Source organism: Sminthopsis crassicaudata, chromosome 4 (genome assembly GCF_048593235.1).
Source record: "Sminthopsis crassicaudata isolate SCR6 chromosome 4, ASM4859323v1, whole genome shotgun sequence".
NCBI lineage: Eukaryota > Metazoa > Chordata > Mammalia > Dasyuromorphia > Dasyuridae > Sminthopsis > Sminthopsis crassicaudata.
Window position 1 is genome coordinate 388,868,516 of NC_133620.1, and position 24,133 is coordinate 388,892,648.

The window sequence follows — 24,133 nt, forward strand, 5'->3', positions numbered from 1 at the left end:
GGAGCAAAATACTGGGAAGGCGGGAAAGGGGAAAAGTAAAGAGAAAAATATAATTTGGGGAAAATAAGATGGTAGTAAATACAGAATTGGTCATTTTAACTGTGAATGTAAATGAGATGAACTCTCCCATATAATGTAAGCAAATGGCACAGAAGATTAAAAGCCAGAATCTTACAATATGTTGTTTACAAGAAACACATTTAAAGCAAAGTGATACAGAATAAAGGTAAAGGTGGGAGCAGATTTTATTATGCTTCTGAAATAAGAAAAATAGGGATCACGATCCTGAGCTCAGATCAAGCAAAAGCAAAATTAGATCTAATTTTAAAAGATAAGGAAGAAAACTATATCTTGCTAAAGAGTACCATAGATAATGAAGTAATATCAATACTAAACATCTATGTAGCAAGTGGTATAGGATCCAAATTCCTAGAGAGGTTAAGAGAGCTACAAGAAGAATTAGACAGCACTACTATCATAGTGGAAGATCTCATCTTTTCTCTCTCAGAACTAGAGAAATCAATCTACAACATAAATAAAAAATAAGTTAATGAGATAAATAGAATTTTAGAAAAGTTAGATATGATAGATTTTTGGGGAAAAAATTTTAATGAAGACAGAAAGTAGTATATGTTTTTCTCTGCATTTCATAGAACCTACACAAAAATTGACCATGTCTTAGGGTATAAAAACCTCAAAATCAAATGCAGAAAGGCTGAAATAGTAAATGCATCTTTATTCAGATCATGCTACAGTAAAAATTACATGTAATAAAGGGAAAGGGAAAATAGAACAAAAATTAATTGGAAACTAAATAAAAATGAAATAGATTAAATTAAATTTACCCTATTTAAGTCCTTTTTAACCTCTTGGTGCTCTAGAAAATAATGCTAAGGTATTAAATTTCAAAAGAAGGTATCAAATTAATTGATATAGGGAGTGTTTTTAAACTAGATGTTCCCTCCACCAATATACACATTTTCTGTGTCTATTCCTATTTTTCTAAGATAGGAATTGACTTTAAAAAAAAAAAAAAAAAAAAAAGCAGTATAACATATTGTTGTTTAAATGATAAAGCTAATTCCTAAAAAGTTCATATTAATTACTCTTAGTTATTTTATTCTCTAAGTTCATTCTCTCCTTTAGAATTCAAATGTTGAAATGTCACCCTAAAGTTTTCTTGCCATTAGGCAGCTTAATATGTAGGCGGTATGCATTTAATTAATTTAATTCATGAATTTCCAAATGCATTGATATGTATTTGGAGAAAAAAAAAATCTATCTTTTCCCCTGAAGGATTATACTAATTTTGAATGGGTAGCTGATTTTCGGTTATAATCCTAGCTTCATTTTCCAAGTCAATTGTTTTTTCAATGAAATATTATTCTGTTTTTGCATTCTATTAGTTTTATTATTTCTTGATTTCTCATAAAGTCATTAACTTCTATTTGCTCATTTCTAATTTTCTCATTAGCTTTTTGTATTTCCTTTTGCATACCTCTAAGTTCTTTTCCCACTTTTTCTTCTAATCATCTTACTTAATTCATTATTCATTAACTCTCTGGAATATCATATTCCAAGCTTTTGAATCTTTAAATATAGAATTTGCTAAATCTTGTGTTATTTTTAATGTAGCTCCCCTACACTTGAATCATATTCTTCTGGATGCTTGCAATATTTTCATGTTAAAATGAATTTTAAGAGAAATAACAAAAAAAAAAAAAAAAAAGATCTCAGTGAGTATTTTTTCAAGCCCAGGACAGCTTAGGAGACAGAAAAAAATGTTCTATAGATACTGCAGTGAGGTTTGAGCAGAAACATGATATAGCAGAATTGACTTTAGCAATAGACTTTGGAAACATTTGCATCAGCATTTGCACCAGCAGTAGTGCTAACAATATTCAGAAATGTTAAAGAGATGGAATACCTATTCAGAAAGAGTTTATGTAAGACTTTTGTGCTAGTACTGGAAACTCCACTTCCCATACTCAGTTCCAGATTGTATTTCCAGAGTGGAGAGGGATGTTTATAGTACAGGGTTAGTGGTGGCAGAGAGTTGTGATCTCAAAGGAACAGGAACCAACTTGGATAAGGACCATAAGAACACACAAAGAGGACAATGACCAAACCTCTTCCTTCATCATAATTCTGGAAGGACTGAAAACTTATACTCCATACTAGTTCTGAAACAACAGGATATAAACTCAGCTCAGAGTAGTTGTCTCTACTTCTGTCTATGAATGTAAGTAAAGCTCAACTCTGAAATAAAGTCCAAAGTCAAGAAATAGGTTGATAAAATGAGCAAACAACAAAAACAGAATCTGACCTGTTGTGTCCTGCTTTCTAGAGTCTCCAAGTTGGGGTGACAAAACGTACCATTGCTTTCTAGAGCTCCCATACCAGGGTGATTAAATATACCTTCCTAGTGAAGTAGTGATGAGGCAGAACTCCTGAGAAGGGTGGAAAAATGTAATCTGTTTATTTCAAGGGCTCTCCCCTTTTTATAATGTAACAAAAACAACTCTGAGTATGTAGGACTACATAAACAACTTGCTATGTAGTTTGCCACCTGGTATCACTCTTCCACCTGCTATCACTCTGCTTCAATCTCAACATAGGTTGTCATCATCTCCTGAGTTCTCAGGAAGGCCCAGAGCCATTAGAGGAACTGAATCAGCCATTGCTAGTGGATTCCCTCTGGGCTGAAGGGTCTTATACCTTACCCAGAGTTTCTCCACTGACTGTGACCCTCTTCACTAACCTATTATGACAGACTGTTGTGACAAACACAAACTTAGAATAAATGACATAAAAGCATCTTCAAGCAAATCCTCAAAGAAAAAAAAATGCAAACTGGACATAAATCCAATAAGAACTCCTAAAAGAAATAAAGAAAGAGATAAAATTTTAAAAAGAAGTTTGCTTCAATCTTGATTCATATTCCATCATTTTGTTTGTTTGTTTGTTTGTTTTTTACCTGGAGGTGGATAGCACTTTTAATAATAAGTCCTTTGGAACTGTCTTGGATCTTTGTGTTTCTGAGAATAGCTAAGTTGTTCACATTTCATCAATTTACACTATTGCTATTATTGTATTCCTTCCTTCCTTTTTTCCTTCCTTCTTTCCTTCCTTCTTTCTATCTTTCTTTTAAAATCTCCTTAGTATGCAGCTCTAGTAGTGGTATTGCTGGGTCAAGGATATGTACAATTTATAAATTCTTTGGACATAGTTCCAAATTGCTCTGCAGAATAGGTGGATCAATTCACAACTTCACAAACAATTTTCCCAGATTTCCACCAGTATTTACTATTTTTTTCATTTTCTGTCATGTTAACTAATCTGGTAAGTGTTAAGTTGGTATCTCAGAGTTGTTTTAATTTGCATTTCTCTAATCAGTAGTGCTTTAGAATAATTTTTCTTGTGATAATAGGTAGCTTTGATTTATTTATTTGAACACTGTTCCTATCCTTTGACAATTTATCAATTGAAGAGTGACTTATATTCTTATAAATTTGACTAAGTTCTCTATATATTTGAGAAATGAGGCCTTTATCAGAGGTACTTGATGTTAATCTCAGTCCTACCTCCTTCCCCACCAGTCTTCTGTTTTCTTTCTAATCTTGGTTGCATTAGGTTTTTTAAAAGTAAGATATGCTTAAAATAATTATAAACTATTTGCAGTAATATAAAATAATGTTCTAGCTCAGTAATTGTAAGTCATCTAGAAGGTTCATTTGATAGAACACTGAACCTGGATTTAAGACCTGAACTTATATTTGATTTCAAGCACTCAGTAGCTATATGATGAAGTAATTAAATTATCTGCCTTAGTTTCCTTATTTATAAAAAGGGAGTAATAAAAGCATCTATTTCTCTCTAAAATACTTTGTGAAATTAAAGCACAATATAAATGATAGTTTATTATTCATCTTATAAGTATAAATCGATATTTGAGATTTAATCTCCGACACAGAAAATTGATAGAAATGAGAAAATGTAGAGGAGTTTTATAAATATAGGCATAGTAATATATTGTTGATGAACTATAAATTAGTATAATCATTCTGGAAAGCATTTTCTTAACGTGTCTTTGACTCAGAGATCACTCAAACTTCCTGGGAAGTCTTTGACAATAAAAAAAGGTTCCATATTGATCAACATATTAATAATAGTATTATTTATAGTAAAAAAGATTTAGAACAAAGTAAACATTAATTGGGGAGAATGCTAAAATAAATTATAGTATATGATGAATACAAAGAAACATGAAATGACATATGCAAATCCAAGAAAAAGCAAAATAAAGAAAATAAAGAAAACATATATATGATGACTATGTCAGTGTAAATGAGAAGAATAGCAATTACAAAATAATTGATTGAATGTTGCAAAATTACAATAATTCTTTGCCCACATGAAAATAATCTCTTCCACTTTCTTGCAAAAGTGTGTATTTAGGGAGGACATTTCATTTTTTTTCAATTTTTAGTAATATATTGATTAACTTTTGCTGATTTTTTTCTATGCTCTTTTTCTTTAAAAAAAATTGTCAATACAATTTGGTAGAATGAAGGGATATAAGGAAAAATGTAGGTGATGTAAAAACAACATATATTCATAAAATATATTTTTAATCCAGTTTGGCTACATATCAAAATATATTATCATTGTATGCTTTTGGGGTGAGGAAGGCAATAGGAGAGAAAAAGATTGTGGTATTAGGAAAAAATGAAAATACAATCTTTTTTCCTATTCATTTTTCCCACTTGGCTAATTTCCCATTCCCAAAGAAAAGTAAATGGCCCATTTTAAAAAGGAGAGACTTAAGTTTCATGGACATTACATTACTTCTATCAAAGATATTTTATTAATTATCCCCCTTACCCAAAAAATATTACTTCAACTCTTTCTTCTGGCCTTTCTTTTAAGAGCAAGTTTCACTTGGTACTTGGAACTACTTCCTAGGAATAACTTCACTTGCACTCAACTTGTTATTGCTCTTTTGTTCCCAAATCAGCTTGCATTTACATGTTTTCATGTCAAATAGAATTAAGATATTTGAATACAAAGATTTTTCTTATTTTGTTCTTAGTACCTTGTACTTTGTAAACACTTAATAAAAGGCTGTTGAATTGAATTTGTTTAGTAATTTTTTTTCTACTAAATTTATTTTTAATACACATTGCTTTATGAATCATGTTGGGAGAGAAAAATCAGAACAAAGGGGAAAAACTATAGGGAATTTTAAAAAAATAGAAAAAAGAAGTGAACATAGTATGTGTTGATTTATGTTCAGTCTCCTTAGTTCTTTTTCTGGATACAGATAGCATTTTCTCTCCAAAGTCTTTTGGGATTACTTTGGATCACTGAACTACTGAGAAGAACCAAGCCTTTCATATCCTTGTACATTCTTGCTGTTATCGTATACAATGTATTTTTGGTTCTGCTTGTTTTGTTCAGCATGAATTCATATAAATCTTTCTAGGACTTTCTAAAATCAACTTGTTCATCATTTTTTAAAGAACAGCAATATTCCATTATTTTCATGTGCCACAACTTGTTCAGCCATTCCCCAATTGATGGCCATGTACTCCTTTTCCAATTCTTTGCTACCACAAAAAGAGTTGCTATAAACACTTTTACTTTTCCTTCCTTTATGACTTCTTTGGGATACAGATCCAGTAATGGCACTGCTGGGTCAAAGGATATGCCATTTTATGGCCCCTTAGGCATAGTTACAAATTGCTCTCCAGAATGGTTGGATTTCATATTTCACAATTCCACCAACAATGCATTAGTATCCCAGTTTTCTCACATCCCCTTTAATATTTATCATTATCTTTTTCTGTTATCTTAGCCAATCTGAGAGATATGAGGTGGTATCTCAGAGTTATTTTAATTTACATTTCTCTAATAAAAAGTTATTTAGGCCATTTTTTCATATACTTATAAATAACTTTAATTTAGTCATCTGAAAACTGTTCATATCCTTTGACCATTTATTTATTGGGGAATGGCTTTTATTCTTATAAATTTGACACAGTATATAATCAAAGTTGTCCATTTTGCCATTCATAATGTTGTCTAGTTCTTTTGTCATAAATTCCTCCCTTTTCCAAGATCTGATATGTAAATTATCCCTTGTTCTCCTAACTGGTTTATGGTATTACTCGTTATACCCAAATCATGTATCCATTTTGACATTATTTTGGTATGGGATGGTTTAGTAATTAAAAACAACAAAAAGACCAGCTTCTTTATTAGACCAGGCTCCTAAAAAAGACAAAATTTTGGCAAATACCATTGCAGTAGGGCCCAAAAATATTTTAAAAGAAGAGAAAAAAAATCAAAGGTTCTTCAGCTTACACCAATTGGTTACATAATCCTAAAATGTATTTAGTAACTATTCAACTATCTGGAAGTAAAGTATTCCTGTTGTATAATTCTAAAAGCATGTATTTTACTATAGCATAGTTTTACATATCATGCTTCTAAATATGACAGAAATTGGTATAACTTAATTTTAATTTTATTTCTAGGACTCTATTGGCCTTAGGCTGTCATGTGGGAATATCAGATGAGCATGCTGAAGAAAAAGTAAAAAAAATGAAACTTCCAAAGAAGTAAGTTAAATTCAGATATCTAAAATAACCTAAAATAGTCTGGATAAATTTAGTCCAACCATGTAATCAATAAACATTTATTAAGCACCTACTATAATATCATATGTGACCCTAGGCAATGGGGATAAAAATGCGAAAACAAAACAGTCCCTGTCCTCAAGGAAGGACAATATGTACATTATAGATATAGATATAGATAAAGATATAGGTATATATGAATATAGATATAGATAGATATGTAAAATAAAGGCAAAGTAATTTGGTGTGGAGTATAATAAGGCACTAGTTGTTGATGACAAAATAAAGATGAGAAGAAAGTTCATTTAAATAGTGTTTGTGCAAGGTAAAGAGCAGAGATAGAATGTTATGTGTGAAGAGCTGCAAGTTTGTCTTGACTGTAGATTATGAAATGGAAGAGATGTACATAACAAGACTTGAACATGTAGTCGGAAATAAGATTATAAAGAGTTTTAAATTCCAAAAAGAAGAGTTTATATTTAATTAAGGGGCAATAGGGAACTACCAAAACTTCTTGAGTAAGGATCTAACATGGAGAGACCTGTGCTTTAAATGTTGCTTTGGTCATGTGGAAGATGGTTTGTAGAGGATGGTTTCTTAGAACTCCCTTAGTAGACTATTGAAATAGCCCAGACAAGAGGTTGAGGTGATTGGATTAGTGTGTTTTCAGGGTTGAATAGAAAAGACTTTGTAATTAAATAGATATTGGGGAATAAAGTGAGAAGTTAATGACTTAAAAGCTGTGAATCTGGAAAGATGCTGGTGTCTTCAGTAGAAAGAGGAATGAACTTACAGGAAAAGACAATGAGTTCTCTTGTGATTTTATTGAATTTGAGAATCTTTTGGGTAAACCATATGACTTTGTTGAATTTGAGAATCTTTTGAGTAAACCAGTTTGAAATATTTAATAGATAGTCATATAGTAATTTGGGACTAGAGCTCAAGAGAATTAGTAAAATTGAATATGAAGATTTGGGAGTTATCTGTATAGTGGAGACAATTATTCCCAATGGGACTCAATGGAGTCAATGTACTAAGGGAGACAATATAGAAAAATAAGAAAAGAGGGCCAATGACAGAGCTTTAGCTTATATCTACAGATCAGAAGCTGGATATGAATAATGATTTAGTAAAGAAATTTAGAAAAAAATGTAGATACATAGAAAGATGGGAATAATGAATGATATTGTGAAATCACATATAGTTTCCAGGAAAGAGAGTGTGATCAATAATGTCAAAAGCTCTATTGGACTTAGTAATTATGGAGAAAACCAAAATTGAATATTGTAAAGGAGTAAGAAATGAGTGAGGGGAAAGAAAATGAATGCAACAAATATAGTGAATACAAGAGTTCCTGTCCCCACAACTTCCAGAAGTTATAAATGGAGGAAAGCTATTGCATGTGGCCAAAAATGGTTAAGACTTAAAGAAATTATTTTAAGGATAGGAGAGACTTTGATATGTTTAAAGGCAACACTGAAGGAATCAGTAGATGAAGAGATTGAAGATAGTTGAGGAGAATTAAGGTGGGAAGTGAAGATAGGAGGAGGTAGGATCTCGGATGTATGTTGACCTTGGCAAAGAAAATGTATATCAAAGTCTGAGACATGTAAGTAGAAGATGAGGGATGATATTAAAAGGTTTAATAGTTGTAGAAAAAGGAGTTTAATGGTGAATTATCTTGTTTTTCTTTGTATAAGGCCAAAAGCCTCAGTTGACAAGGAAGAGATGGGAAAGGATGAGTGAAGGGAAGACTAATTTAAGGAAGGAGATGGAGTGAATTATATAATGTATGAATGGATGTAAATGAGTTATAGGGTTTTCAGTTGTGGAACAAGTAGTTAACGGTGTTATTAAAGGTGTGTCCATCCTTCTGTATACATGAATTGATATAGATGTTTAAGTGATAGTAGTTAAGGAGTTTGAGGTATTGAGAAGTTAGAAAGTTAAGTGGAAGTTTCCAAGTACAAAGGCATGAATAGAAGAAAAGAGGAAGATTGAAAGTCAGAAACTGAATTCCTTGAGATGGGACAAAGAATAAATTGGGGAATAGTAGATAATTGTCATTATGATCTATATAGGATGATGAATTTGGAGTGATCCTCAGGGGAGAAGTTACTTAGTAATAGTAGCTTAATGTGTAATTATGTGGAACATGTAGGATCCCAATTCTTCTTCCAATACCAATGTGTTGGGAGCTTCCAATATTAAGTTAGAACTAGGGCTACCTAGAAGAGATGGTCAGGGATAAAATGTCTTTGGGGGTAACCAAGTCTCTGTGAGTGCTTGTGTCATGTGTGAAATTTAACAGAAAAGTAAACTGAGGTACAATTCTCTGAGCAAGATAGCATTTTATTATCAGGGCTGGTGATCTGAGAATAAAATGGGTCAATGGTTGCCTCAGTTTTTAGCCAAAGACAAAGAATTAGAGATGTAACTCATTTTTATAAGCATAGAACATAGAACAGAACAGAAAATATATCTTTGGTTGTAAGATTGATAGCATCATAGAGATGAGACATCATCCTTCCTTTGTCTTGAAGGAATGTTTTTTTAATCAATTTATGGACCCAAATATATCGTAAGATCATTGATAGTAGATAGAAGAAACACACTCACATATCCCTTAAATGTGACAAGACCACCTTTAATTAGCAAGAATGAGTCTAAAATGGGATAAGATCAGCTAGTCAGCTTCTCAAGGAAAACAAACAAATGTTATGAGGTTTTAGAAACTGAAGTTATTCAGGTAAACAGAATTTGGCACAGAATGATTTGCAGGTGATACTGAAGTGACAATTCTCATAGACTCAGAATATTTTATGAGAAAAATTAATTTTTAAACTTTCTCTCATAGTTCTTTGGACAACAAACCAGATTTCTTTGAAGGATAATTTTGTGGTGTGAAGAAGATAAGCTACCTTCATATTCACTTGCATCCCTGAACAGTGGCTGAATCCTTGAAGCAAGAATAGAATAGTGAACAGCAATCTCAAGAGAACTTTAACATTCATACTAGCTGAATTCTGATCTAAGTTCAGAGACAGAGAACTATGACCATGTAAACAATTACAGGGACTACTTCTTGAAGGCTCTGATTATAAGAAATCTAAGGAAGCTAAGAGACAGAGATAAGGAAGAATCGAGTTCTAGACTGGAGATAGCAAGTGAAAACGCTTAAAGTCATGAGCTGCAGCATCGCATGTAATGAACAGCAAGGAAGCCAGTTTCTCTGAATTGTAGTGTGTTATAAATAGTTTGGAGAGTAAAATGTAGGAAGATTGGATAGGTAGAAAAGATTGTGTATGGTTTTAAGATATAAATTTGATTTTTTATTTTATTCAGAAGCTAATAGGGAGCCAGAAGAATTGACTGAATGGGGAGGTGACCTGCTATGATCTAAACTTTAGGAAGATCATTTTGACAACTAAATGGAGGATAGTTTTGGGAGAAAATTAAGCAGAAATATCAAGAAGCATATTGCAAACAGTCCATACTTGAGATTGTGAATACCTGTCTCAGGATAGTTGCAGTGTCATAAGGAAGAGGTGAATATAAACAAGAGATATGAAGAGGGTAGAATTGATAGAACTTAAGAAATGATCAGATATGGGGTATGAGATGATGAATTGAAAATAATTCCCAAATTATGAATGTGGGTTAAAGAGTGAATGATGATATTGAGGGATGATGCACTCTAACAGCATTTGGGGGTCTCAAGGACAGTGTCACAGGTTTTGTGAAAGAATTCGCAGAAAGAAAGAAAGAAAGAAAGAAAGAAAGAAAGAAAGAAAGAAAGAAAGAAAGAAAGAAAGAAAGAAAGAAAGAAAGAAAGAAAGAAAGAAAGAAAGAAAGAAAGAAGGAGAAAGAAAGAAAGAAAGAAAGAGAAAGAAAGAAAGAAGGAGAAAGAAAGAAAGAAGGAGAAAGAAAGAAAGAAAGAAGGAGAAAGAAAGAAAGGAAGAGAAAGAAAGAAAGAAGGAGAAAGAAAGAAAGATAGCAAAAAAAGGAGTTTATTATGACACTAAGGGTTCTCAGTGGGCCAGATTCCTGATGGAATAGCAGCAGAGCATTGAGAAGCAAGTCAATTTTATGTAGTCTTTTTAGCTCATAGTTATCATCTCTAGATGAATTAAGGATGGAGAGTGGAGATCTAGAGAATAATATCCAAATGAATTAAGGGTGGAGGGTGGTGGTCTAAAGAGTAATCTCTAGGTGAATTTAAGGGTAGTAATTATTTTAGGAGTTTTCCTAAGCTAGAAGTTAAAGAGCAAACTCCAGGTAAATTAAGGGAGGGGAGTGGGGGCCAGAGCCAGAAGATTCAGGGTTTTCTGACCCAGGTCCCCCACAAAGATCAGGGGACCAAAGAGTCCTATTACATCAGTGACACTCTTGACAATAATAAGAAGTCTAGGAAAGGGGCAGGGTTTGGTTGGGAGGGAGGGAAGGTAATGATTCAGTTTGGAAAAATTGGATTTTAAAAGACTACAAGTCAACATGACCCTAGTCAGATACTGATGAGCATCTAGGCCTGGGTTCTTTGGCTTTCTTTTCAACCTGAAATCTGAGCCTCAAGATTCCTTTTTAAAAGGCAATTTCTGAACTCATTCTTTGCAGAAGGCCCAAAGCTGGACCCTGTTTGCTAAGAAGGCATTCTCTTCTCAGTGCTAGCTAGTCTTAGCAAAACTGGCTTCCTATTCAACAGTAAACTTCCATTTTTGCCAATTAATATTTTGGGTTGGTGAATTCTTTCACTAAGAACCTGCTTCGACTCAGAGGGGATTTCCACAACTCTCTGCTACTAACTTCATCATTTTGATAGTGCCTAAAATTGAGAATTGAGAAAAGACCTTTAGATCTTTAAATTTACAGTTACAATTACAGTTACTACAGATGCTCTTAAAAACATTTTTTTTTTCTCTTTGGCACCTCTGAATCCTTCTAAGATATTTTGAGGTTTATTGCCTAGATTTTTTTCTTAAGGATATAAGCCTTAACACAAAACCAATCTGATTCTAATAGGCCACCAATAGGTCTTAGGTCAAGCCCCATGTGGTCATTGTTTAGATCCTGATTAATTCATTTTAAATGTAAATAGAAGTCATTTCTGCTTTGACCAGAAACCCTGAGTGTCTTCCCCTTCCAAATTCATTCATTCATTTACTACTTTATTTAATTTTTTTTTTATTTTTTTTTGGACTAGATGAAAGATGAGAAGTTGCTACCTAACCTTCATAACTCAATGGGTGTAGCCTCAGTCAAATTGAGACCTGTTGAAGACCTTAGCTTAAAAAGGCCAGGATCAACCAAGGTCATCTCCAGTCATTTTGATCTATATCTTGTCACTGGACCCAGATGGTTCTGGAAGGGAAAATGAGGCAGGTGACCTTGCACAGCCTTCTCTCACTTAAATCCAACTCACTAGCATGTCAAGGTATCCCCTCCCTGATATTATGGTCCTCTTTAAGAATGAAGGACAAACAACAATGCTGTCATTGGGAGAAGAAAGATGAGACCATAGATAGGAAAGATGGATAGATCAATTGAGTTCTTTTTTTTTTTTTTTTTGGAAGATAAGAGACATAAACATCTTTGTAGGGAGGAGGAAAGCAGCAGTTAGAGAATGAAACTGAAGATTAAGAAATGAAGATGATAGTGAGAGCAATCTTTTAGAGAAGTTGAAGTAGAATGTGATTACTTGTACATGTAAAAGGCTTTACCTTCTTAAAGTGAAGGGCAACCTCTTCGTGGGATACTATATAGGACAGTAATGACCATTAAAACAATCAGAAATCCAAGTATAAGTAAGGAGAAATTTCTTTCTTTCTCTTGAGAAAAGGTGCACAATTTCTGAGACATAAAGTGTGGTTTGAGAGAAACATACACACACACACATACATAGATAAAGGGCATTCTCTTTTTTATTCCCAAACAAACTTCCCTCCCCAACCTCCTAGCTCCTTTCCCCATTTACTGGGATTTCTGAACATGAGGTAAGAAAGCCTTACACTATCAAATGTTTAACCTGGACAGGGTGTTTCTCACTTAATCCAGTCCCTGCCCCCAAAGATCTTCCTTTCCAGAAGGGGAAGATAACAGTGGAAAACAGTGGGGCAAAGAACAAAAGATTCTTTTCAAATCTCAGGCCATCAGCCCAGATTACAAACCCCAGTTCCTGTTCCCAAGGAGTTTACATGCTTACATTCTTTTGGATGATGTATCTCTACCCCTGACTGCCTAAGGACTTTAATTTTCTAATTTGTTTCATTGCTCCAATTAAAATTTTTTTATTGTGGAAACCAAATAAATGCTCATCCATTTCCCATGAAAAATAGATAATGCTATAATTCACAGACTTCTAGAATTATTAGTCATCATAACTGAATCTCAGGAATAGTAAATAGTGTAATGCTGGAGAAACTGAGGCAGGATAGAGATTAGAGAGTTTTTAGTAATTTATTTAAAAGGGAACGATTTACTGGAACCAAATGGATCCATGGTTTGGTTCCAGGGCTGAATGAGACTATCTTCTCCAAGAATCCAGCAGGGAATGTCTTTTATTCTTTTATAGGGTAATAAGAACAATGATATAATGGGAGAGGTACTTGAGATGGGGGATGATCACCATAGAGGCTCTGGATAGTCTAATAATGTCTAAGATATAAGACCTTTATCCCATCAAACTTTAAGAAGCAGTGATTATAGCCTGAGGTCTAAGATATAAGACTTTTATCCTATCAAACATTAAGGGGAAATGGTTATTACCTGAGGCAGAGTAACTGAGTAGGACAATTAGGGAAACTGAGTCAGGACATTAAAAGGGGACTGTGGTACAACAAAAGAAATATTAGAATTGGTAAATTATCCATGAAAGTTAGTCATTAGAACCTAAATAATAAGTAGAAACCATTTAATTAATACTTTTAAAATTGAGTTATTTCTCAGTATGGAAGGCAGTAGAAATTTCTAATGATCTTCATAGACCTTGTGCTGGGTTTGTACATTCATCATGACAAGTCTATATTTTAAACTTAACTATCTATGAATATGTTGTTTCTCTTTTTTTAGAATATAAGTAAGTTCTTAGAAAGTAGAGGGTTTAGTTTTTCTTTGTATTCTTAGTACTTGTCATGGTATCTTTTGCCAAGTATATATTTTGGCAATTTTGTTGTTGCTTTTCTGAACCAGAATTTTAATTGCACAAAGAATTGTTGGTGAGAAAATTCTGTGCAGTGCATATTTATAAATGTACTGAAACTTACAGATTTTACCGGGGATTTGAGAAGTAAAATTTCTTTCCCAGAGTCATCTCAGTAACAGTACTGGAACCCAAGTTGTCCTGATTCTTTATGCTACCTGGAATATAATAGGCAATTGATAAATTATTATTGAACAAATGGATATTGACCTTATTCTGATCTACAAGGGGGCAGCTAAATTAGAAATTATGGTAACTTTGAGAGAAAGTGACTACTTTATATTAGTTTTTGTAGAAGATAAAAAGGAGAAAGTTAGGCAAAATACAATGCATAGCACATATTAGGCACTTTATAAATGTTAGTTGATGACTAAGTACCTTTCAGAATTCAGAGGAGGGATATATAGAATCCTGTAGCCTAAAATTATTTAAGCAAAGTCAGTCTGAAAGGCTCTCAAGAACAAGATTCTCTTGAAGAAAAGATTAATCAGTTTTGGTGATAAAGAAAAGGGACAACTATTTTTAAAAAGAGTTAAATGTATGTGTAAGAAACAAATCCACTAAATTAAATTTGTAAAGCTAGATTAACTAGCATTCATTAGGTGTCTACAATGTGTCAATCCCAGTGTTAAGATATCCCTGCTTTCAAGGAGCTAATGGTCCAATGGAAGAGATAACATGAAAACAATCATAAGCAAACAAAATAAATGCAAGATAATAAATTGAGGTATTTTCAGGAGGAAAGCATTAAAATTAAGGAAGGCTAGAAGAGGCTTCTTGCTGATGGAATTTTAGCTAATATTTGATAGAAGCCAGGAAAGTAAGGAGGTAGGGATGAAAAGAAAACAAGATTCTAGGGATGGCAGACATCCAGTGACAATACATGCAGAAGCCGGATGGAATAGCAAGGCAGTTAGTGTCACTGAATTGCAGAATATATGATGCAGGAGGAAGGTGGAATAAAATGTAAGAAGACTGGAAAGCTAGGAAGGGGCCAAATTGGAAAGGGCTTTAAAAACCAGAGGGGTTTATATTTGTCATAGGGAGTCCATGGAGTTCATTAAACAGGGAAATGATATAGCGAGATCTGTGCTTTAGGAAGATAAATTTACTACTACTACTAAGAGAGCTTACCAATTTTAACTCATTTTATCATTTTATCCTTACAACAACCTTGAGATGTAGCTTCTATGTTACAGATAATTCTATGTATCTCCATGTTACAGATAAAAAAACAAAAAAACAAAACAAAAAAAAAAAAAAAAACCTCAGGTAGACAAACTAAATGACTTGGTATAATGCCGGAGAAACTGAGCAAGATAGAGATTAGACGGTATTTAATAATTTATTAAATAGGAGAGATTTGCTGGCGCCAAATGGATTCATGGTTTGGTCCCAGGGCTGAACAAGATTATCATCTCAAAGAATCCAGCCCTGAATGTCCAATAACAAGATTCTTTTATAGGGTAACAAAAACAATGACATAATAGGGAAGGTACCTGGATGAGGATGATCCAATGGGGGGAGGAATTTAGGATAAGGATGACATAATGGAGGCAGGCTTAATAGAGGCTCCAGATATTCTAAAGATGTCTAAAATGGATAAAGACCTTTATCCCAAACATTAAGAGGGAATGGTTATAACCTGAGGCAGAGTAATTGAATAGGACAATTGGGGAAAGTGGGTCAGGACTTTAAAAGAGAACTGTGGCACAACATTGATTAGAACTAATAAGTATTTAAGGCTTGATTTGAAATTAGGTCTTCCCAAATCTAGGTCCAGTACTCTTTCTACTGTACCACTTAGCTGCCTCTGAATGCTAAGTAGATGATAGTTTGGAGGGAATGAGGAGATACATGAGTCAAGGAGGACAATCAGCAGTCTGTTATAATAATTTATATATAAGATGATAAGAATCTGTACCAGCACTACAGTAGTGTCAGAAAAATAAATATATAGAGAGAATTGATGATATTGAACATGTCTTCTTATACACTGCTTATAAAAGTAAATATGTCTGCTAAATATAATTTTTGAATTAAACCTCATGATTAGAATAACTATATGTGAAACCTTGGCCCTGGACCTTACTACCATAGGGATCATTCTAACTGTTGATTAAGTTTAGCCTTATAAGTCTTGGGGAGTTTAGGCTTTGTTTTATTTAAAGTTTCCCCAGTCCTTTGGTATCTGGACTTTTTAGGATATCCTTTGTTTTGTTAATACTCTGATGTGCCTGGGTTAATCTTTGAAAGCTATTCACTTTAAAAATAAGCTACTTTACAGGTTTCTGGTGAGTTTCCCTCCACTGGAAGATTGTGGGTAGGATCTGTTAGGGGTCAGAATTTGTCAGGGCCTTTTAGAGGAGGTTTTTGTGTTAAGAAAAGTTTTGATAGATTCTTGACCTAGTGGATGAAATATTTGGCTTGGACTTAGGAAGACCTTTGTTTGACTCCTGCCTCAAATATTTGCTAACTTGTATGATTCTGGCAAATCATTTAACTTTCTCTAGCCTGTTTTCTTATCTGTAAAATCAGAATAACAGTTTTTCTTAGTATTGTTCTTAAGGATCAGACTATATGTAAGATATTCTGTAAATCTAAATGCTCTAAATCAATGTTACATATTTATTATTCTTATTATTTATTATTAGTAGTAGTATTTTTTTGCACTGGAAATTTCTAGTTTCCCCTATTCATGCTGACTCTTTCTCCCTTGAACTTCATATAGTACTTAAATATAATTATTTTTAGAGTTATCTTTATTTTTCTACTATTTTGTGAGCTTCTTGAGGACAGAGACTGTCTTATTTATTATCTTCCCCTCTACAGCCACCATCTCCAGTACTCTACATATAATATATACTTAATAAATGTTTAATTGAGTTAAAGTAGAACCATACATTTTTAATTTCCCCTTACCATTTTGGTGGTTAGTGAATGGCATTCTTATACTTTCAGAGAAATACTTTGTTTACTATTTCTCATATACTTGCTGTGAAAATCCAAGCAAGTATCTAGTGTCTCTATACATGCTTACAATAAAACTCATTCTTAATATTTGTATGTGTATTTGTTGGTAAATTTCCCATTTATTCTAAGGCACTTGATGAGTTGATTTAATAATGGAATTTATTGCTAACATCCACTAAACATGAACGTGATCATCTTCTGTTATCTTACATTTTTTCATTATTAAATTACTTTTCAACTCCATTTAACTTTAATATTAAACAACAAAAATTTGAGGTAACAGATGATTGGAGAGTAAAAGGAAAAGATTGTTTCTTAATATATTTGGTATTTTGCCTTAGTCCGTATCAGCTTTAATTTGCCTCTCACTGATAGCATATAGTATCTTTCCCCCTCTTACCTTCCTGGGTTTGCTCAGAGTACCTGTTTAGGAGGAGATACAAATACAAGCATATAGGAATGAAGAACTAATTGAATTGGTGCATCACACAGAGATTCATCAATGAAGCCAAATGCTATCAATTCTTTTCTTTCTTTCTTCCTTTTATTTTTGGTTTTTTATTTTTTTTTAATTTTTATTTTGTGTGTGTGTGTATGTTTACATCTTCAGTAATTTGGAGAGAACAAGCAGGTAAGTTGCTATTTTAAAATGTTCTTTGCCAGGTTTAAAAAAATATTTTAAAAGGTTGATGGACTTTGTCCAATATAGTACTATTTCCAGTATTCTTGGGGTCTGAAAAATGTATCAACACTTTCTTACTTAGTCTCTGTTTTAAGTAGACATTAGGAAAGATGTATATAATCATACAGTCTTAGGAAAGTATTTTTATAGTTAGATCATTTGGTCCATTGAACAAGATTTTAAAAATGAAGAAAACCCCAAGTAAAAGTTAAATGATTTGCCATTCTGAGATGCCTCTTCATTTAATTGTGTATTAAAGGGAGAAATAGTTTCAATTTTCCTAAATGTCCTATTATCATTCCTCCTGAAATGTTTATTTTTGGTAAAATTGTTCTGTTTTATTATCTATATTCAGATATATTCAAAGTAGCAGCTTCATTTTAAAAGGTGACATCATTTGTGCCTCATACTGATTTAAATATTATTTTTGACATTAATATTAAGTAAAATAAGTTAGTTTTGTGTATTATTCTTGGAAAAGAAATTATTGTATTTCTCAGAGTACCTATATGTTGAGATGAAGTAGGACTAAAAGATCATAACTTTTTAGTGACTTTAACTTAAAATAGAATTCTTCACTAGTTAATTGAGCTCAATTTTAGGTTTCAGATTATCTTTGTAAAGGATTACAATTAAAAACAGTTGACATTTTTTACAAATAATAATATAGAATTAGATTTATGAATGGCCTGTTCAAGAAATTCAGATAGTGTAGAAATTCTCACAGCTGTTATGATTAAGTTAAAACATTAAATCTCAGAGGATGAGGAAACTTGAATAATACTATGAGAAATCGTTACTGATGTTCTCCATCATCCTCCCTGCTTTCTCCAAAAGTTTTTCTTCAGATTAGGTTTACAATACTTAATGTGGTATAATTCTTCTGTCCATTCTTTCTCCCTCCCCACTCCCTCCAGCTTTCTTTCTTTTTTTTTTTTCCTGAGGCTGGGGTTAAGTGACTTGCCCAGGGTCACACAGCTAGAAAGTGTTAAGTGTCTGAGACCAGATTTGAACTCAGGTCCTCCTGAATTCAGGGCTGGTGCTCTATCCACTGTGCCACCTAGCTGCCCCCATTTTGGTGGTTTTAAATCCCTCAAGTCCAGTGTACAAAATCTGATCTCCTTCTTCAAATTCCTCACTTAGATCTATGTACTTTAACTCCATCTCCACAATGTGCCACATCAGATCTTTTTGCTCTTTATACTGTGTTTTTTGGAATGCATGGAATAACAAAATGCTTTCATTTTAAATTACTTTCTTTTTTTATTTTTCTCTTCTGTGCCCTCATTGACACATGATTTCTTCCTAACTAAACCTCTTCCATTCCAGTTCTGGCTATACTATTTCTAATACACTGTCCTAAAGTCCTAACTCAGTAGTCATAGTAGGAGAAGCAGAATACTTCTTAATTCCCATTGTCCCTTATAGACCCTCTTCTTACCATCTTCACTAAGCATGTTTTCTTTCTTTGATATTTATGCCATCAAAATTGACCATCAATCCAATCCTGATCTTTTAATCTTAAAGACCCTTCCTAATCAAAGAGCTCAGCGCCTACCTCACAAATCTCTCTGTTTCTATCTCCTGTATTCAAACTTGGAGACTTCATAAATAATCATACCCCTTCAAACTTCTTAAGCGCCCCAGTACTTCAGGCTACTAAATTCTCATGAACTCCTGCTGTGATAGACTTCAGTGTACATATACAGATAGTCATATAATTGGTTATACCATCACACATAAAAGTATTCTACTTCTCATGTCAGAACTCTGAAATTCCTTTATCTGAAAATAATGTTTTCATTATTGCAACTTTTCTTTATCCTTCTTATGACTTCTATGCCTTCAGCCATTCAGTTTTTCCCCAGACCATCATCCCTATACTGGAAACATTCTTTTCCTTCCTTCTCTTGACCCTTAGATGAACCAAATTAACCCTAAAGCTGTCCTCTATCTTTGTTTCCTCTGCAACCCTTGTCCTATTATCTGTCATGCTTTGCTGCTCCTCAAAATTGGATAATTTCTGCTACCTAACTCCTTTGCTGCAATTTACATGAAGCTCAACAGAACTTGAGAAAACTTAGTGATTTTGTCCATTACAAATTTGAATTCTTTCTCAATAAGACATCTAAATCTTCTTATCTATCATTAATCCTCTCATTGTATATCCTTCCCCTCACTCTCTCAGGCAAGAAACTTATCTCATATTTCATTGAAAATTTGTAATCATACAAAGAGATCTCCCTCTTCTCTTTTTCTCCTTAATGTTACATCACTTAGATGTCTCTCTCCACTTTATCCTCCTTCACTCTAGTCTCAGATAAAATAGTGGCTTTTCTCCTAGCAAAGGCACACACCCCCTATCTTATCCTTTCCTACCTTCTCCATCAAAAGGCCCCAGCTATCATCCCCCATTCTTTCTCAGATTCAGTCTTTTTATTTACACAAACTCTTCTTTGCCTATAAACATGCCCATCATTGTCTTTCAACTCTCATCAGCTCTCAGTTGATTTGGCCATCCCAGCTAAGTATTGTGCTATGCCTTACCTCTTGTTTGTGGCTCAACTCCTTAAGGAAGCCATCTAAAATTGGTGCTTCCATTTTCTCTCTTCTCACTCTCTCATAAATCCTCTTTAATATGGGTTTGCACTTCATCATTTACCTGAAACCAGACTTTCTCTAGTTAACAGTGGTCTCTTAATGGGCAGTCTAATGATCTTTTCTTAAGCCTGAGGCTCTTTGACTTCTTGTAGCATTCAACTTTACTGATCATCTCTTTCAAGATATTCCCTCTTTTTAAAATTTTCCTGATATTGCTCTCTTCTAGATATCTTTTATGTATCCAGGGAATGTGATTATAGGCATCTTAAACTCAAAATGTCCAAAAATTGGACCATTATCTTTCTCCAAAAGTCTTTCCCTTCTTGAAACTTCTCTATTACCATTAAGGCATGATTATTCTAGCTACCTAGATGTGCAACCTGAATTATCTCTTTCTTATTCCTCCCTCTCATCCTCATATTCTATCCATTTCCAAATCTTGTTTCTATCTTCACAATATCTCTTCTATAATTGTCTTCTCTCTACTCATATAGGCATAACTCTAATGCAGGGTCTTATCACTTTTTATCTGGATTATTATAATATTCTCCAAATTCAGATGCTCTTCTGCTTACTGTTTTAAGTTCCTTTCAAAATCCAGCTCAAATACTACCTTGTATAGGAAGACTGTTCCAGTTGTCTTAGTTGCTAATGTATTTCTTTTTCATGGTATATACCCTGTATGACTTTTGGTGCACCTTGACATTTATATATTTTCTCCTCATGAGAATGTATCATTTTTGAGAGCAGAGATTTTCTGTTTCCTTTGTTTTTCTTTGTATCCCCAGTGCCTAGCACAGTCCCTTATACAAAGTCAGGTTTTAATAAATATTTCTTGGTTGAGTGAGTGAATGATTTTATTCTGAGAAATCATAGGGATGCTGAGTTGAACAACAGAGTAGTTGATTGATTAATCTTTTCACAGGAAATGACAAATCAATAGATTTGATTAAGGTTATAAGAGAAAGGGTCTGAGTGAGAATACAGAATGATTAGAATAAAAAACCATTTGATTTTCCCAGTACATTTACACCTAGTAAAAATGGCAGGTAGATTTTTTTTTCCCTTTTCTTGTTTTTTGCCTACAACTGAGATAATTGTATACTTAGCTGTGCTTGTTTTCATATCTTCTTATTAGTATTTGAAATCAAGGGAAAAGCAATATAACAAACTACCTTTCTATCAACTAAATGGAAATAATGTCTCTAGCTCTGGCTCTTTCCTCTAAATTCCTTTAGAAGCATTCATTATATTCCTCTTACTACACTAATGTTCTATTTTGAGTTATCATTATTGGCATCCATGTCTCAGCTTTACTTCTAGATTGTAAATTTGGTAAGGATAGAGATGCAACTAATCCAGTGCTGTGTATACAGTAGCCACTCAAATATTTATTGATTTGTTGAATGGATGAAAAATAGATTAGATGTTAACTTATTCAGATTCTTTTTTCTTTTCTTTTTCTTTCTTTCTTTTTTTTTTTTTTTAATAACTATCTTTGGTGTATGGAATTCTTCTAATGAAGGAAAACTTTTGATCATTAATCTTCCTACACAAGGAACTTCATCTCCCATATCTTAGCCTCTACCTTGGCTTTCTTGTGCCTAGAAGGCCCTTCTTCTACATGTCAACCTTTTAGAACCCCTAGATGCTTCAAGATTCAGCTCAAGTACTAATTATATAAAAATGAAATTTTGTTGATGTCTTTAAACACAATTTTATACATGATACTTTTCTTGATTTTCTTCCCAATTGCTCTTGCTTCTCCTGCCACCAATTTATGTGATAGCGATTTTGTATATTACATTTATACTTATATATAACTTGTAAGCAGGGGCTAATTACTTTTGTCTTTGTATCCCCAACACATAGTTCATAAAATCTAGTTGTTGATTGTCCTTCAATTTTCAAGGGAACTAATGACCTTACAGGATGATGTCTTGACTTGAGAATAAATTCAATTTAAGGCAGAGACAGAATTATACAAAATTATTAATCTCACTCAATTTTCCTGAGTCTCAAAGTCCATTGTCAAGACTGTGCATAATTATGTCATCTTCAAAGTCTAATGAAGCTCTAAGTGTTCAATTACATTTGCTTCAACCACTTTCATGATCATTGAAACAAATTGTTTTTATCCATTCATTCTGCCAGGGGATGTTATCACATGCTTGAGGTAGACATCCCTTTAATTGTTACCCTCAACCTGATTTAGCCCATCTGTTGAGATTATTTTCTGGAATATGGCCACTACACATGCTACAGCTTCTTGAAACAATAGATGAGAAATTGGTGAAGGTAGATCCCTGGAGAAGGACTCTGAAAGTCTTCATGCCAGAAGTTCTAGATATCCCTGAATATCTCATGCAGTCCTAAAACCTAGGAAATGCTTAATAACTGTACCTTTTTTTCTTAGAATTTTTTTATGCCACTGAAAGATTATTCAGATTGATCAGGATCACACACAGCCAGTATAGTTCAAAAGTTGGCCTTGAAGCCAGGCGTCACTTGCTTAGAAATCTGTACTCTAATTACTAGTTAAATATAATAAAATTCTGGCAAGGATAACATCAAATTTTTTATTTAATAATTGAATTTATGCATGGAAATTAACTTTTATATTGCCTGAAAAAGTCCTACTTAATCAAAATAATTTTGTTTTATTTTCCTACCAAATATGTATTAAAACATTTTTTAACATTTTAAAAATGTTTTGAATTCCAAATTCTATTTGTGAGTACAATTAATATGTATATGAAAATGCGATAAAATTTTTGTACATTTTTTTTTGAGATTGGAATTAAGTACAAGTAAGGAATAGGCATTCTGCTTTTGACTTTTTTGGTTTCCTTATCTATGTTTTCCTTTGTAATAATACCATTTGCAGTCTATAAAATAGTGAAGTGGGATTTTGTTTAATTATAACCTGAGTTTCAAGGCAAGCCTAATATGTTTTGTTTGTAACTGTATATATAGGAGGAGAAACCTGAATAATTTAGATAATGCTGAAAAAAAAAGTTGCTTTTCCTAACAGAGTTGATATAAGAACTTTGGGAGAGAGGAGGTTCTTTTGCTATACTTCTGAAGTTCATCATAGAGAAAGTCTGAACTTTTTGTTCTTCTCTAAGACAAAATGCTCTTGTATCAGTTTTAGCTATTTTATTCAGCCTCTATTATCATTCTCTATAATAAACAGGTTCTCCTATATATGCAGTTGCAGATAATGTGGCTCAATCTTGCCTTGAAAACTGGATCACATTACCTTTGAGTATATTTATTGTTTACTTGTTAACTACATTTAATGTTTATAAAATTTAAACTTAAAGACATTTATGGCATGTTTCCAGTTTTTTTTTTCCTTTGTGGGGAAAAAAAGTTAGAAATGAAATTGCTTATATTTGAAGTTGTAGGATGTGCAAAATTTGTAGAATAGTGAAAAAAATAGAAGTATAAATTTAAAATAAATTTAAATGTGGTTTATGTGATTGTGATTGATTTGTCTGATTTTGGCATATAATCTAAATCCTGTTTGTAAGGGGTAGACCATGAAGAGAAATTAAAAGAATTTGATAGGGTTTGTGCTGAAATAATTTTTTTGTTTGGTGTGTTGGAAACATAATGCTATTATAGAAAGGCAATGGTATTTTCAAATCTATCTGAGTGTAGAATTTTTCAGTCTCTATCCTGTTTATAAAGAACAATAGTATAGTATCAGGATATTAAGCTAATAAGTCTGATCTGAAACACTGTGAACATCTGGTTATTGTATGATTTGATTTGATTTGAAACATTTTTTTCTAATAAGAATTTTTATGATCTTTTATATTTTGAAAAAAATTCTGTAGATTAGACTTTGGTGGATATATAGGTGAAACAATATTTTAAGTGAGAAAAGAAAAATAGGTAAATATTTAACACAAATATATTATAGCAATAATATAACAAATATATTATATTATAATATATTATAACAAAATGTATTATATATTAAATATTATAAACAAATATATTATAACACAATATTATAACACAAATAATCAG

At 32.8% G+C, this 24,133-nt stretch overlaps 1 protein-coding gene across 2 annotated transcripts in view; it reads left to right on the top strand.

Annotated features, from left to right (window-relative positions):
* The window catches only part of RYR2 (ryanodine receptor 2), a 699,155-nt gene that overhangs the window by 372,591 nt on the left and 302,431 nt on the right, over positions 1–24,133 (top strand). For both annotated transcript variants that reach the window (XM_074262493.1, XM_074262494.1), the window contains 2 exons: positions 6,540–6,623; positions 17,420–17,440. In XM_074262493.1, the coding sequence (XP_074118594.1) occupies positions 6,540–6,623; positions 17,420–17,440 (105 nt within the window). The remainder of the gene's footprint in view (positions 1–6,539; positions 6,624–17,419; positions 17,441–24,133) is intronic.